The sequence below is a fragment of the Lonchura striata genome, chromosome 2, assembly GCF_046129695.1.
Source record: "Lonchura striata isolate bLonStr1 chromosome 2, bLonStr1.mat, whole genome shotgun sequence".
Lineage (NCBI taxonomy): Eukaryota > Metazoa > Chordata > Aves > Passeriformes > Estrildidae > Lonchura > Lonchura striata.
This window is the reverse complement of record NC_134604.1, coordinates 43,566,770-43,584,588: the sequence shown is the minus strand read 5'-3', so window position 1 is coordinate 43,584,588 and position 17,819 is coordinate 43,566,770. Positions and strand designations below refer to the sequence as shown.

Below are 17,819 nucleotides of genomic sequence, written 5' to 3'. Positions count from 1 at the left end.
CATGAAGAGTAAAGAATGATGAAGAAAAGGCACGTTATGAATCTTCCATTCCCACTGGGACTGAGATACGCAGAGAGCTGCTACTATGGCCCTGAAGTTGTATGAAGTCCAATGATGTTGCTACCAGACCACACTAGTGTGTGCTGTGCACATGCCAAATTCTTTGGCTAATGATTTGGTCCTGTGGTTCCGTGGGAGCACAACTAAACCAGCATTTTATTAATGCAAATTTAATAGACATAGGGGAAAACTGCAGCTACCCCATGCTGTTTCTGGAATGAGATAAAGAAATCTATATTATGCCACTAAAATACATGTAAAAGCCATGCTGTCTCTTGATAAATACTCATCTGTGTTGTGGTAGTGATCCTTTGTGCCAACACATCTCTGTCCTCATGAAAAATAGGGAAGCAGGAAAATGTTGGAGTTAGTGTTCTTTGTAATTCACCTATCTGGTTAATTTTTGCCTTCCTGTATTATGTTGCAATTTATTGCAAAGTATCATGTTTTATTTTATTATGCTAAATTATGTATGCTAGTAATGTAAATATGATTTCCAAAAGTGCCAAGTGCTATCTTCAGTTTGTAGACACACTAGAAACTAACATGAGAAAAAAAATGTTTCTAAAACCAGACAAATTGACAACTCAATCAATTTAGAGAAATACAGCAGTCAAACATTACTTTTCAAGTTTAGCACTCCTGAGACAAATTGAGAGGAGATAAAGAAGGAGGGTAATATCTTGGCTTCTGTACTTTTCTCCACACACACAGTTATTTTCTTTCATTTTGATGGTAATACTAACTACTACTGCTACTGCTACTACTATTACTACTGCCACTACTACTACTGCTACTAATTCTTCTACTCCTATACTAATTCTTGCTTCTTCTATTTTACCTATCAGAAAGATTTGGTTTTCAGAGCAAACACATACATGATATTTCTCAACAACATATCTCAAGGCTCTTTAAGGCTGAGGAATCAGTGGTGTCAAACAACACATTGAACAACTGATTTAGTTAGACAGCTGTGAACAGCTTCCAAGACACTGGGCAGCTACTTCCCTATTAGGCTGTTAATAACAATTGTTAGCTGTTAATAATTAGAGCTTATTGGCTTGCAGTTTTTACAAGATTAATGATACTAGTACTTTGTGGCAACTTTACATCTATGTGTAAATTTTAATATTACACAGGGCAATGTAATTATTTTTATTATTATGTATCAGTTCAGCTGTGTACATTGAAGCATTAAATCTGTGCCAGATGCTCCATAACAGTTTTCACCTCTGTGTTTAAAGGCAAATAAGCCCTGGATGAGCAATGAGGCTTGGTCTTGATGATACAAAGCACTGACAGAGCTGATAAAAGTGCTCATCTACTGGGAAACATCCTATTTAATTCTTATGGTCTGGGGAGAGCAGGGTGCATGCAGGAAAAAACCGACTGGAATCAGCCTGTTTGGTACACCAGGAGCTAGACTGATGATTTCTGACAGCAAAACTGATTCACTATGCAAAATTCAGAAGAAAATGCTGTTCACAGTGGACATTGGAAGGCTCTGAACATACAGAATGCTGAGGTTTCAGCTTTGTCAGATGGAGACGGTGGGAGAGGATGGAGCAGCTACAGATGGAAGAAGAAAGGAAATCCGTTGCCATTCATGCAGAAAGGAGAAACATTTATTTTCTGAACATAGTCCTCATCATGTGGATGTGTTTATGGACATATCTGTTTGTATAAATATAGAAATAAACACTGTCACGTTACTGCATATGAAAAGCCCTAGAAAACAGAAATGAGGAGTAGCAATATGCTCTTTCAGAAAGAAGTAAACATAAAGGTCCTAGGCAAAAGCAATTACAGTTAGCTTGTGTTTTCAGCTTGCTCTGCTGAGTTTTGCATGAAGGTCATTATGGAGACACAATTAAATCAAATTTCTGGTAAAAATCTGAGAGGACTATCAGAAATAAGAAAGAAGTAGCAGACTACTCAGTAGCAAAGAATGAGGAACCAAAATGCTGGAGAAACATCTCTTTAGTGAAGGACTTTTTTAGATGCAGTCACACAATATAGCACAGAGGTTGATCTGATCACCCTGGTATCCCTTCCGGCTGTTTCTGATGCAAGCACATTGCGGGTTTGCAAGATTCAGTAGCAGATGATGCACTGTTCACTCACTCATAAGAGAGCTGCCTATAGGTGTGTGAAAAGAGTACTGTGAAACACAGGAGCTCATCTGTGTACATCTGTGCCTTCCTTATTTCATGGCCTGACTCTCACTCAGCCTGACTTGCCAAGCACAGCAGGACAAGCTGGGTACACACTGGAGAGGAAGAGGCCTTGCCAGAAGGTTCCTGGGCTTCTGCTTTGAGTCTCCCATGGGCCAGTCATGCACCCTCACGGCAGACAAAGCCAGCAGCCTCTTGGACTGCATTGCCATCATGGCGAGGGAGGTGATCCTGCCCCTCTGCTCAGCTCTGCTGAGCCACATCGGCAATGGTGTGCCCACTGCTGGGCCCTCCAGTACAAAAGAAACATGGACATACTGGAACAGTCCAGAGAAACACCAAAAAGAGTACTGAAACATCTGTCTTATGAGGAGAAGCTGAGGGAGCTGTGGCTGGAGCAGTCTGGAGAAGAAATACCTCAGGCAGATCTTAGCAATTATCTATAAATACCCAATGGGATGATGTTGGGAAGAGGGTACCTGACTCTCCATTGAGGTGTACAACAGAAGGACAGCAGGCAAGGGACACAGGCTGCAACACAAGAAATTCCAGCTAGATATGAGGAATTACTTTTTTTCTATGAGGTAATCAAGTAGTGAAACAGAAAATAAAAGCGTTATGGGTTCTCCATCCTCAGACACATTCAAAATTAGGCCACATGAGCAACCTGATGTATGGTTGCCCCCTTGAGCACCAGGAGTGATCTTCAGAGGTGACTTTCAATCCCAATTATTCTCTTAGCTTGTAAAATAGAACAGTTTATGTCAGTACCTCACAGTCAAACCTTTCAAAACCAGCTCCAAAATCTGTCTGAAAACAAATACCAACAATCTGAGAGTCCAATGTTTTTTGGGGTTTTTTTTGGGTTTTTTTTTTTGGGTTTTTTTTTTTTTTTGGTTGTTGGTTTTTTTTTTCTTCTGGTATCTTATTTGCTCTGCAATGCTTAATATGTGATAACAATGGGACAAGCAAACAAAACTGTTAACTTCCTATTTCAGCACTTCATGCTTTTGAAAGCTTCCTTACATCATTTTCATTTTAGGTGTCCTTTTGGTATAGATTAACAACAAAAAGAAAAAATATTGAAAGACCTGAAGAAAACGGCTAAAATATTTATAGTTAATAACATTATTCCTCATGACCTAAATGACTGTTAGCTTACACTTTTCAGTGTAATTATCAAATATATTTGGAGTATTGACTGCACTGTATACCTGAACATATTTCTGAGCAGTGAAGAAACTATAAGAAATAACTGGGAGATCAGCTATGGCTGAGCAAATGACAGTCTGCTTCACCAGCAACAAGGGTTACTAGTCTCTGAAGAAGTAAAAAGAACAAACACAGTGGTTGAACAAATAAAATGTGTTTTCACTGAAATCTTCAAAATTATTTTCTGCGATAGTCTTCAAATCTGACCATATTGTTTTATTACATTTCAGCATTGCTTGCAGAACAGCAAAGACATAATGGAAGAAATCTATGATGTATGTTTAGTGAAGGTAAAGTATCCCAACTAATTAAATGCAAGTTCAACTGAGGCGAGGGCACCATGACATTTCCTTAAATGTGTACTTTTAGCTGTATATTTTCTGTCATCTTTCCTAAGGAAATAATTTTTCTGCTACTGAGCTGTCTCTGGGTCTGTAAAATATTTTTTAACACATATGGCAATTTCAGCTACATTTGAAAGGAAGACAATATCTTTAAGACACATCTAAGGTGTTAAGTCTGTACAGTTCTTATTAATACTGGCTGCTGGGTGGAGAACAGAGACCCATCTGTTTTAGCCACCAAAAGGATGGGAAGCACCTGGACACTACTCCTCCTGTCTGACAACTACAGTCAGCACATGGGTACTGACACCTTCCACACATTCCTTGATTAGCCATAGAAATTGCCTTTTCTTTATTGCTCAGCACACTTTTGGGAAGAAAAATTTTATGGTGCTTGTCGAAGAGGTGGTCTAGGAGAAAACCAAAGCCCACAAAAAATCATGGGGATGTCACTTGTTTTAGTACTTCTGGACACCGTTTCCATCTGCTGTATGTAGTTTCTGTATTGTTTCAGATTTGACTTTCACAAATTAAGCAATACATACATCCTAATGTAACTAAAATTCTGTGGGGGGAAAAAAATTTAAAATAATGATTTTGTTAGACTCGGAAGCCTGACTTGGGGTTTCATAATTTCAGTTTAAATAGGTGTGTGGTATTAGCTTTGTTTGAGCTTTCCCTGTAATAAATAAACCCACATTATTTTTTTTAGTGCATTTATTTTAGAACATAGATTCTGCATTTCAGAGAGAAATTCAGTAAATACATATAAGTTTAAAGTAATGATTGTCTGATTTTAGTAGATATACTCTTTATCCCTAGGCTGATTTTACTTCTGATTTTCACTGAATGATGAAAAAATGCAAACAAATACACTATTTTTAAAAGGCAGGAAGAAAAAGAAAATGAAAGGAGGGCTAAGAGAAGAAGCAAAACTCTCAATGAGCAGTTGTGTGTCTCTTGCTGTGCTGTACGTGGCAAATGACTCCTTTGGCCTGGACTGCTCAGATGCTGTACAGCTTGCTGCCAGTGTTAGTTGATTAGTTGGAAGGAACTGGAAATCATGTTACAATGGGCTTCAAGCATTCGTTTCATCTTGAGCAGAAAGTTGTTTGTATTAAATTCATGGGAGCACTTTAGAAACACAGCTTGTAAAGAAGAGACACAGAAGCAAAGAATTTTCCATCCCTTTCACTGACTTTCATCCTTTCATTCAAACAGAATATTTTTGTGCTTTTAAAAGACCACCTGCTGAAAGTGCTGTGGAAAAAGGGATGTCAGTAAACAAGGACACAACGGTCCTTGACAGAAAATGAATAACTAGAAATGCATTTTGCTATATAAGCTATGGCTGTTACATAAAACTGTGGAGGTATAATTTTATCTTTCTGTGTCTTTGTTTTAGCTCCCTTTCTCTGTCTTGTCCCCGTAATCTGAAAGGTAATCGCAAAAAAAAAATATTAATTTCATGCCTGTAGGAAAATGGGGATTTGCGTCTGTTTCTAGTCACTTATACAGCACAAATAAAAGGGTTATCTATCCTAGTTTATGTTTTGAATTAAAAACTTGTTGTACCTTTTTTTTAAAGTCTGTGTATGAACACATGAAACAGAGGACTAGGTAAATTAGCTGTGAAACACATTTAGTGACATCACTTACAAGGTTCTAGAAGACATTCTGTTAAGCATAAGACATGTTATATAGCCATTAAGTGCAAATGTGCTTTCTCCAAAAATGGAAACACACTTTCTGAAAGATGTGTAGAAAGCTGACATGGAATAGATCTTTGTAAGATCACAGAATCCTAGAATGGTTGGAATTGGAAGGGACCTTAAAGATTATTGAGTTCCACCCCCCCCCCCGACCCCTCCTTTCCATCTAATTCTACTTCTCTGGGGCCTCCTGCTCAGCAGTGAAACACACCAGAATTGGGTTATTTCCGCAGGAGAGCAGGAGTGGTCATTGAATCCTCTTGTGTTACAGACCATTGGTCTGCCCCAAGCACCAGCACTGCCAAGGCTGCCCTGTGAGGCCACGGGGAAGGAGCAGTCCATGCCTAGAGCCACAGCACCCCCAGCCACACACCAGGACTACACTGGTCAATAAAAGGGGTGCAGGCCTACTTCCCCTTCCTAATGGCAAATCATGTGCATCATTTAAAGTGGGCAAGTAAACAAAACACTTCTGGCAATAGTCTTGGTGCTTGTGCGGTGTCCCGGGATGCAGGATGGTCTGCCAGAGGAGCGTAAAGGATGAGTTTCACTTCCAGGTAACAAAAAAGGTTTTCCTGGTTATGGTTGTTGTAAGCTGTTAAGAAGGTAAGGTGTTTCACCATCCTGAGAATAAAGGATGAAAAGGAGCTAAAATTATCTTTGTAGGCTTAAGTTACAGCAGATTATTAAGTGTGGGTGGAGATCTGCTGACTCAGGCTGAAGACACACTCTCTTACTGATCAGAGAGGCAACAACTGTTTCATGTGTGCAGAAATGGATGTCTTGCTTCAGTGTCAAGTTTAAGCAGGGCTTTGAGCTGAGCCATACCAATGGGCACTAACGCTAAAACCAAGCAAAATGTTTCCAACGTCAAGAAAACCATCACAGTCTCAGAATACCCTTGAGAGGTAAGATCTGAAACCTTTGCTGAGATGAAAACTAGAGGGAGCAATCCAAGCAAACCAGGTACAAACCTGTGAGTGGAGGCTGAACCCATCTTCTGGATTTAATGTAATGACAGCTCTACTGTCCCTTTCTAGAATGGAAATCTGAAAATCAAACCCCATTTCTCTGTATTTCACCATAAAAAGCAACACAGACTTGGCCCTGCCCAAAACATCACAGCTACATAAAGCCTGAAAGGAAGATCTTATGATAAAAAATGCACATCCTGGGTTGTGCATGGGGGGAGTCTGGAATTCACACACATCACTGGGTTCCAGGAGAGAACTTTTCTGTGAAGACAAATCCCAGATAGAGAGTGTGTGTGGGGGGTAGCTTCTACACATACACCCTTAATACATAGAGAGGAGAAAATAAATGAGAAAATCTAATAAACTAAAAAATATAGGGGACAAAAGGATATAGTTTGGTTACAATAAGGCTGTACAAGAGGTGAGAAACAGCAAGGTGTGTTTTTTCTCTGCTGGCAGGTGAAGAGGGCAGCGAGCAGAAAACACCAGGTGAGATGAGTGGGCAGCAGGCATGGGCAGGGGAGGAGCACATTAGCTCACTTCTACAACACAGCCAGTGGAAAAGCCTCCAGTCTTCACTGCTTGAGATACACAGTCATGAGAAGTGTGAATGTGTATGTATGTGGGCAGCCAGTTGAGAAGAAAACCACAAGCCCACAAGCCAGTTTCCCTCCCTTCATTAGTGCAGATTTAAGGGCAAAGCACTTTGAGTTATGGTCTCATTACTGAGATTTAATTACTTTTCCTAAATGTTCTGCAGAACATTTGCTTGTACATTGCAAAGTATTACAGTATAGTCACAACTTAGGCTCTCAATTACAGGAGAACTAGGCAGGAAAGAAGTTGAGTTAATTAGACTCACTGAAGCTTAATCAATTCCTCAGTGTATGCAGGGAAGAATATGCCAACTTTTAGTCCATCTGTGAAGCCACCTTACCTGTCTGCTACAGGTTATTAAAGCCCTCAAGCAAAGGGAAAAAGTCAATGGCTGATACTTGAAAACAGTTGTTATTTTGCATTTTGTACATTGGGCTAATTTCTTCTTGCTAATTCCTTCATTCCTATTTTTTGAAAACTAAATATTTTGTGTCTGAGACTGCTTCTGACTGCCCATCCTCAAAACAGCATTTGGTCTTTGAGGGTCATACTGGAACCCCAACCCAGCACCCCAGGCTCATTTGTAGGTCAACCTGTCTAGAAAGACCAGAACCTTCACAGGGGAGAGTAAAGCTGCAGGTCTTCTGCATACTTTCTCTAGCCTGGCTAGAGAAATGCTATTCCTGCTTTTACAGTGATGGTACTTTAGAATGATGGAGAGAATCTCCAGGCATATTGGGAAAGAAGGGAATTAACATGATACATGACTCCCAATTTAAGTAGATAATGCAAATATAGATATGTATATTTTAGATATGTATAGATGGTGACTACTGGGAGAACAAAAAATCTGAAAGCCCACAAGCCAGCTTCTTTCACTTCAGTAGCATGGATTTAGGGCAAAGATTTTACACTTAGGAGCAAATAACATAAGCAAAAGTAGAAAAAAAGCTCATTTCCTAGGTAAAATTTATCCCACCCAAAATTAGACAGTAGCCAGATAAATCACTTCCTAAAAGTGATACAAGTATGCTGCATGTAAGGTGTTAATTCCTACCCTCAAGTGTCCCTGGGCAGTTAATGAAAAAACTCAATTAGTTTTAAGGCTCGTCCTGTGGAGGTGTGAGACAAACTCACCATGTCTGATTCAGGCTGTTATGGCCACAAACTCAATTTTTATTTTTTAGCATGCTTGCATTAGCTACCTATTTTAGGCATGCAAAATCCAGACATGTATGAACTGACTATGCAGCTGCTGATCTAGAAGGAAAATAAGTAGCAGCTCCTGGATGAAAATAAAAAGTACATGTGAGATCAGTGAGATCCAAACATGTACTGAGTGACTTCATTTTCTTTTGCAACTGAGTGGATAGTCAGTAGGAACACCTACACAGGATGGTGGGTATACTTCAAGACTTCTGATAACAGAATATATTTTTTCTAAATCACATTTGCATGCCATGTAAAAGAAATCAGGTAATATCATGTGCACACACAGAAGTGGAGAGAAATTGTTTTTCTGAATGTAATTTAGAAGACCCTCACATGTGACCCTCACTGACACCCCAAGTGTCAGTATCCAAACCTGACCCCTGACTGGACTGACCTCTTCCTTCCAAGAAAATTCTCTTCCCGTGTCAAACTACGACACTCTTCTGTTTTACTATAATGTAGATTGAACCAGGGGAGGATTTCATCATAAGTTGTAGAAAGTATGTGTTAAAACATAATGGCATTCAGAATAAAGAAAAATAGAATGGCTAAATGAGTATCTGTAGCAATATGGCATTGTCTGTTCTTTTCTTGGCAATAGTCATAGAAAAAGTTCTTGTTATATCAGCCACACTATTAATTCTCTCTTTACCTTCTGCCAGTGAAAGTAAAATTGATGTATATATGATATTGAGTACTATTTTATGCATTTATGAGTACTATTTTAAGAATATCTGTATGAAGAATGACATTTCATTTTTCAGTGACTTCAAGGCAGATGCATTGTGAACGGTTTTGCAACAAAATCTCCAAAATTCTATAATGCATTAACCAAGAGAAGGAGAGTGGTGGCAGAGGGTCCAGCACCAGCAGATGGCATTCATTCCCTGCAATTCCTGCAGCAGCAGGAGGCACTGAACAGTGAAGTTGCACCACAGAAATATAATATGTGGGATCATAAGAGATGCAGATACTTAACTGTAAGTTATTTTCTTGTCATTTGGCAAAATTTTTCTTTCAAAGCATCATTTAATTTTTTCCATTATTTAAGAAACAGCTTACATGTAAACACCATATAGAGATAGATTTGCCACATTAGAGCAGCATGGTTTGATATTCACTTTGCACACTGGTATAGATAATACCCAGTGGAAGCCACTCTGTCTGACCCAGTATTTTCTTTCCCCATGGATAACTGATGGAAGAACCTGACTTCTCTTCCCAGTTCAATAACACTTTTATTCACTGCTCTTTGTGCTCCTAAATACCCTGCTAAGGTGATAAAAGTATCATTTGAAATGTTTGTAGCAATAATTTTAAACCTTTTTATGGCTAGAAATACATGACCTATGCTATTTGGTAAACAGAAAGAATAATGGATTTAAAATATATTTTTTTCCCCCCCTCAAACAAAGCAGAGCTTTATCCCCATGAAGGAACAGACTAAGAGCACACTGGCAATTCAACAACACCATGTTTTTCCAGCAACCCTCTGAGGCTGACGCAGGAGGCATCAGGCAAGGAGGTGCTGGGAAGTGGGACCAAATGTGTAGCTGCCCTGACTGCTGGCACCTTTCACCACCAAGGTCCTGAGGGGGAAAGGAGAGGCTCCCTGCCCTGCCATGCCAGCTGCTAAGGCAAGTATTGTAGATAAAAAGAGAGCAGAACAGGCAAGTGGACATACAAATATAGGCTGACGAAATTAAAAAAAAAAAAAAAAAGAATCAATTTCATTTCCATTGACAAAATAAAATGCAATCTCATCTGGAGTTTCAGTAACATGTTTACAGTAACAACAAAAGCAGGTGTTACCTGTTCTAAGAGATTCTGAAGCCTCTCTATTTCACAGTCTATTACAAATTTCTTTTCTTGCCTTCGGTCCAGATCTTCTAAAAGCCGCCTGTAGCTGGCATCATTAAAATTCTCCACACAGATGGCACTGACTTGCCAGCTATTTTGTCCTGCTTTTTCCATAATTGCTTGAAGTATTGAATAACCTAAAAGAGAAGGATACAATACACTAGTAACACAATCATTGAGTTTTTTGAATAGGAATTGTCCTTAATCAATATTATGTCTCTTAACATATGCTCCTGCTGGGAAGGGAATAAGAGAATATTTGAATCCTACCTATGCTGCTTGTCATGATCAGCATACAGTATGCAATTAAAAAAATTACAATCGCTGGGAGTGATCGGAATGCAGAGCATTATGGATAATCTTCATATGATTCATGTTATAAACGAGCACAATAGCTCACAATAGCTCACACAAACTCTTCCACTCAAGCATTCAGCTTCTCAGAATAGTTTTGTACAGTTTCTGTATCTGCACACAGCAAAGGAAAAATCTGAGCCTACTCATTCAGTAGAAGTATTTGCATACCACAAAATCATTCAAATGCTTTGGTTTGGGTTTCTTTTTCAGTAACAACACTTAATCCAAGCTTCTAATGCTTCCTAGCGAGAATTCTTTGTTTAATTTAATTATACATATAAATTATATGCCAATATAGATGTATGAATAGAAATTATATTGAACTATTTCAGAGCTTCCATATAGCTTGGATTAATGGACGCAAAGAGATTAGAGGTCAATGAATGAAGGGCACCAGAGAAGCATTAGCTGTTACTACTAGCAGGATTATTGCTCTTTATCAGTACCAGTATTTGTTGCCCCTGTGTTGTCTTTGAGGCTGTTCACAGATGGGAAAGGCAGTGTCCTGTCAGAGGTCTCCCCTGTACATGCAGGGCAGTCTCAGGCTGCCCTGGACCATCAGCCCTTCACCTTCTTCCTGCTCTTTTTAAATTTTTTCACTGGGGACGTGCAGTAGAGAGGCAGCAGGGGAGATTATGACATGACTTAGGGCAGTTTGCAAACCTCATCTTGACTTGCTCAACCAACCCATGAAGCAGGAAGAATGTATTACTCTACTTTTCATTCAGAATAAGTAGGGAATTTGTTTAAAGCAATGAAGATTGTACACCTCATACCCAGAGTTGATTTAAAAAAAAAAACAAAAAGAACAAAATGACAGATATGTTTCTCAATAACACATTCATAAAATGACACAATTCAGAGAAGCTCCTCCTGTCCAGAACCACAACAGGATTGTGGCTTTTAACTCATTAGCTGGCAGTATTTCCTCCCCTAGCTTTAAATGAAAGATTTCACCTCTTAAAAATCTTCTTTAGTGGTCTGGTTACCCAGTGGTAGCATCTTTCTCTCTTCAACAAGAGTGTCCCACCTCTGAGTGCAGTGACCCTCAGGTGTCATTTTAATGCATTTAAAGATGCCACTGCATGGCAGGTTACCTGTAGAAGAACTATGAGATATCCCCACAGACTTCAGAAGGAATCTTAGTAAGTTCCACTTCAGAAAGAGCACTTTTGAGTGTCTGGTTGCTAACTAACTAATTAGCAGAAGACCTACAACACAACAGAAATCTTAGTTTGCCTCCAGTCAGATAAAACTAGATGACAGTGTTATTAGAATGTGACTTTTTTGGACACATGAGAAATCAATCTTCTTGCAAATCGGAGGTAGGTGTTTTTCTACTGGCTCCTATAACATTTGCAGTCTTTGAAATATTAATTTAAAATATAACTTTTCTTATCTTTATGACACCAGCACCAGCACTCCAAAATGAACATCTATTAGGTTTTTTCCAATTCAGATGACATGTTTTAGATAAAAATACTAAAAATTACAATAAATACATAAACTGCAGAACATATTTTTTAACATAAATGAGACATTTATTTTATGAAACAGAATTTTATTGCAGGAAATGAATTCAAATACTCAATGTATCAAGTATTAAAACATTTCTGCACTCAGCATATATTTTTAACCTGATGACTGTTATTTTTTTCAAAGAACCATCAGCGTTCCTGTTAATTGCTGCATAATTATTCTGCTTTTCCTGTTGCTATATTCAATCTCCTTTTTGCCTGTAATTATCTCTGCAAATCATGACGAGATTCTTTCCCAAGCATTGTATTTCTTGCTTCATTTCCTATTCATTTCCATATATAGACAAATATTAAAACCACTCCAATGTTACAGGGGTTCCTGATTCACTTAACACTGTAACTTTGACTTAATCTTTGCTACCAAGACAGTCAACATTTACTTAATTCAGCTTCCTGACACTAATTAACATTTTCTTTGATAAAGAATGAATGGTGTTTGAAACAGCAATTGACATTCCCTCCTTCCTTTCTTATTTCATTTGGACAAGTTCACTAAGATGCGTTTTGATCAAACTGGTAATTTATCCTAGCACAAAGCATGACAAATATCAGACAAACACATAGAAAACCTTTTATTCTATCTTGGATCAAGGTTTCACTTGCCACATTTCATTAGCAACTGCCTTCATTTAGGTATTTGAAGCTTCTGCAGCTACCAGCTGGCACTTAGATAAGGGTTTTCACATGTAGGCACAACAGCACTAAGTGGATATGGTGCAATATTCTCCATCAGAAGAGTTCAGAATCCCTGTGCAAGTCACCAGTGGCATGGTCATCTATTCAGTGTGCAGGAACAATTTTTAATATAACAGACTGACAAGGATGAAGTTTACACAGAATTAATAAAGGCATTCACAGGCTCAGTTGGATAAAAATTAGATATGCTGCAGAGAATGCTTATTTGTCAAAAATAATTGGCTACAGCTGACAAGAAAAAAAAATTGACTTCTGCAAATATTTTATAAGGCAAAAACCTCTGAAACTAACCTGGGATAATTCTCAGAAACTGAATGCTGCATTTCTATTCAAGCAAAATTCCTAATCTTTAGAAAGATGTTTGCCCAAGTAAAGACATCAGACATGAATATTATAGCTGTCATCTAAAAGGGATTTATTTTCTGTTTACCTGCTGTTTATCCTCAGTTATGCTACAGACAGATGAATGATTTATTTTCTGGAATACATTCCCACCCATTTATTGTGAAATACTATTTGTTGCATACATGCAAACCAAAAAAATCCCTAGGCTAGCTCATATCAGCTGAGCTGCACAATCCATGTTTTTTCTAAACACTATTATTTAACAAAATATTTAGGACTATGCCAATATATATAAGTAAGCTAAGTTCTCTCACAAAATTTTATAGTAACCTTTCCTCATCAACTAATTCAACCTTGAAATGCAGACAACTCATTTATTAAAAAAGAGAAATGGTTGTGCCCAAGCATAACTTTGAAGCCTGGAAATGTGTATCAAGAAGTTCCTGGTCCTTTATGGAGCTTGCCTTTGTTTTTTTTTCAATTCACAAATCTATGAACTAAATAAAACACCAACAGAACTTCCCGAAAGCTCAACTGAAGTTCTTTCCAAATGCAAGGACATTATATGCAAGAAGGATTTCTTCTTCCTCTTTATGGGACTGTATTCTGGGGAATTTTCCTTAAATGACTTGTGATGAGAAGTCTGCCAACTGATTTTTATAGATCATTGCTTAAATGTAGATACTATTAACAACTACTTAAGGACTAGTAATACAAATTCCACCTCAATATACCAAAACTAAAACAGCAACAGGACAAATCTGTAAAGATTTTGTTTTCTTGATCCCTTCTCTCTTTGCTTTTCTGTTCTCTGGCCAGGTAGAATTGTGATGACCTACCATACTGCTATTTTCTCCTTTTTTCTTATTTTTTGTCCCAAAAGAGAACATACAGTGATAATGTTGGGAAAAAAACCCCATGACCCCACCTACCCCACCATCCCCCTTCATGAAAATTAAACATTACTCTATTTGTTTCCTGTAAAATGAAAGCTGGAGATGCCTACTGTGGAAATCCATGCATTGGGGTCCATACTACAGTTAAGTATATTGCAAACTAAAATCTCAGCTTTTTTAAGTCTTCTTCCCTCATTCCACAACCCATTGGCATTTTTTCATCAAAAAATGGATCAGACATAAAAAAAATAATAGCATATATGCATCTGGTGCTGTGAGATATTAGTACTTCTTCAGAGTCAGATGTCTTCTGGAGGCCAAAGTGTGTAAAATGGGCAATTTTGTAGTCCAGGATTCCTCCTACTCACTGTAATTTGGGCCTATACACAACCTCCCTCCACCCAAGTAGCTGAAATAATGAGAAATTTTTTTGATTTCAAAATTTAAGTTACCTTTCAGGCTTTTTTATTTGTCTTAAGCGAGACATTCCCCTAACCAATTTCATTTCAGCAGGCAATGATTTGATTTCATTTATTTCAATTTAAATAAAAAGTAAAATTTGATATCTAAATCTCTTTAGCATGTTCAGAATAAACTGAAGAGATATAAGACTACTATCTTGACTTATTTTTTCTGCTGGATGCACATATTTCCTTTTTTTAAATTTTTGTTTCTTTTTCTTCTCCTTTTTTTTTTTTTTTCTTTTTTCCTTGCTTGCTTACTTACTTTCACCAGAAAAAAAATAGCTCAGTGATCAATTACAGTGATATAATAAATTTTAATAACTTTCATCTTCCAGCAGCCTTTTCCTTCTGGGAAACCATTTTCCCAACCCCCTAAGCACAAGCAATCATTCCTGATGGGCTTGCCAGGATACAGACAGCAAAGTGGGTGTTTGCTCCAAACAGTAGCACCCCCAGTAATAATTCTTATTTTGGCACTTTTGTCCAGTAACCTATTACTAATTTTCTACAATTAAGAAGATGCAATATTTACATATTATGACTGTGTTTGACTATGGCTAGCAGACTAACAATACTGAATTAGTAAGTTAACAGGTTAATAAACTTGGAAACATCATATGCAATATATTTGTTATGACCCCAGGCACAGAAAACATTTCTGACAAACATGGGTGTTTTCCAAAGATGAGCTTACATGGGCTCACATGCTGCACATTACTGAAATACAAATTAATTTGCTTCTCTTTCAGGGCCAGTTAATTTTCAAATAGGAATAAATCTCATTCCCAAGATTTACTATGATTCCAAAAGCCCCATATACTGGTGGAGCTACTCTATGAAAGCTACTTCCAACTACAGGAATTAATATTAGGGTGAGCTTTTTATAAATCCAACACACAGCAGAAGTGAAGAATGAACAATAAATCATTTGGTAAGGATAAGCCAATATATTTAAAATTCAGGACTGGATTCATGTTGCTTAATTCTAGCTGTTTATAAAGTAGTTGTCTAAGTTAATCATCCAAGCTTTCAAAGGAGAGACATGTGATCCATAAAAAACCCATTTTTTTGGTCTTAGATATGTATCGCAAAGGTTCTTTTTCTTCAATGAATGGTGAAGGAGTCTGGACATGAGGCTTAGTGAAAATCTACCATTTATTTTATCTGGCCAAATCTTGTCAAGATTAATCCAGAAAATACAGTGCAGTGATGAAAACCATGCAAGAAATTTACAGTATGAGTGATGCATGACCATACATTCCACCAAGAACTACAGGCACTCAAATTCATGTATATTTTGTTTTTCCTTGTTTTTCCTTATTTTTTTTTTTTAATTAACTTTTTATTAATGTACAGTTTTGTATCAAATTTTGGTCAGCATAGAACTTCCAGAACTTAAACAAAATCACTTGCACCCCTGATTTTTTCTACAGTGTGGAGAATTTTCAACAAAAAGTACATACAAACTGGCCACTTCCTGTGACAGAGTGGAAACTAGAACTACAGGTGTGTTCGGAGTCCTTGTCTCTGATTCACAGAAATGATACAGAGACTGGAAAGTAAGATAGTGAACTCAAGAAATAGTTCTATCTATTCCTCTCTAACCCTCCATCCCCCAAGATATATAAATTATATTTTAAAAAATCTAGACAGATATCTTTCTTTGTCCTTAAAAACCTCTAAAGAGGATTCAGTCACATCCTAGGTAATATATTCATTGCTTAATTATCCTTATCATTAGGAGGTGTTTTCTAAAGTCTAACCTAAGTCTCCCCTGACATAATTTAACACCACTCATTCTTGTCCTATCTTTAGTTGGCCTGGAGAACAGTTTGTTCCCTTCTTCCTTAAAGCAATCCTTTATGTAACTGAGGACTGTTGTTACATTTCTTTTTATCTGCACTTCTGTTTCTAAAATATGATTCTCACAGTTTTTCCATGTGGAAAATGTTTTAATCTCAATTCTGACAATTTTCCTTGCTTTCCTCTGGATATGTTGCAATTGATCCAAGTTTTTTCCTGAAGTACATTGCTGAAAATGTGATGTATTTAAAAAATGTATTCCAGAGTACACACAGTCCTCTTAAGTTTTTATCCTCAGCAAGCTTAAAAAATGCATTTTGTATTTCTTCATACAAATAATTACCAAAGACACTGGAAAAAAAAAACCCTGCAACCAGAATGGATCAGTACTTAACACCTCCTTATTTGACAGTGAATCTCATATACTTCTTTCTGACTTTGAGTGTGATCACTGTTTGATAGGTCTTCTAGAAATTTCATCAAGAAAAAATTTCTTTAGCTCATTGCCATGGATTGACCTTGGTTGGATGCTGGGTGCTCATCAAGCCTTTTATCACTCTTACTCCTCAGCTGCATGTGATGAGGTAAAACGTGGGTCAATACAAAGAAAGGGAGACATCAGTCAGCAATTACTGTTGTGGGCAAAACAGTCTCACCTTGGGAAAATTAATTTATTGCAAATCAAATCGGAGTAGAATAATGTGGGAAAAAATTCTCTTACTATCTTCCCTCCACCTCCCCTTTCTTCATCTATGCATATAGCAGTAGAAGGTTATTCTTACCCAGAGAAGCTGTAGGTGCCCCATCCCTGGCAGTGTTCAAGGCCAGGCTGGACAGGGGCCTGAGCAACCTGGGCTAGTGGAAGGTTCCCTGTCTGTGTCAGGGGTGTTTGAACTAGGTGACATTTAAGGTCTCTTCCAACCTAAACCATCTATAATTCTATAATCTGCTCGACTGTGAGCCTCCATGGGCTGCAGGGATGCAACTGCCTCACCATGGTCTGCACCAAGGGCTGCAGGGGAACTTCAGCTCTGGGGCCTGGAGAGCATCTTACTCCTTCTGCATTGACACTGGTGTCTGAAGAGCTCTTTCTCTCTCATATTCTCACTTCTATCTCTGTGGCACAGCTTTTTCCCCTTCTTAAACACAATATCCTACCACTATCGGTGATGGGCTTGGCTTTGGCCTGTAGCAGGTTCATCTTGGATCCAGCTGGATTTGGCTCTATCAGACGTGAGGCAAACTTCTGGCAGCTTCTCACAGAGGCCACCCCTGTAGACCCACATTACCAAATCCCTGCCATGCAAACCCAATGCATTGATCTAGCAAAATTTCATGGAGATGTAAAAACTCGCCGTAGAATGAGATACATAATTTTTTTTCAATGTCTAGAAAACAAAATCATTTTGCAATAGAATGAAAATTGCTTTATCTCACATAATATGTTTTTGAGAGATCCATGTTTGGGCTTACTTAACTTTCCAAATTCTATCTACTTTCAAAGAGATTGACTATTATGTAGATTGTGAATTAAGCCACCTATATCATCAATGATCAGGATAATTTTACTACACT

General features: G+C 37.9%; 1 protein-coding gene across 9 annotated transcripts in view; it reads right to left on the bottom strand.

Moving 5' to 3' along the window:
* GRIA4 (glutamate ionotropic receptor AMPA type subunit 4) overlaps positions 1-17,819 on the bottom strand; it is a 212,083-nt gene that overhangs the window by 79,459 nt on the left and 114,805 nt on the right. For all 9 annotated transcript variants that reach the window (XM_021529348.2, XM_021529342.3, XM_077781343.1 and 6 more), the window contains exon 4: positions 10,098-10,282. In XM_021529348.2, the coding sequence (XP_021385023.1) occupies positions 10,098-10,282 (185 nt within the window). The remainder of the gene's footprint in view (positions 1-10,097; positions 10,283-17,819) is intronic.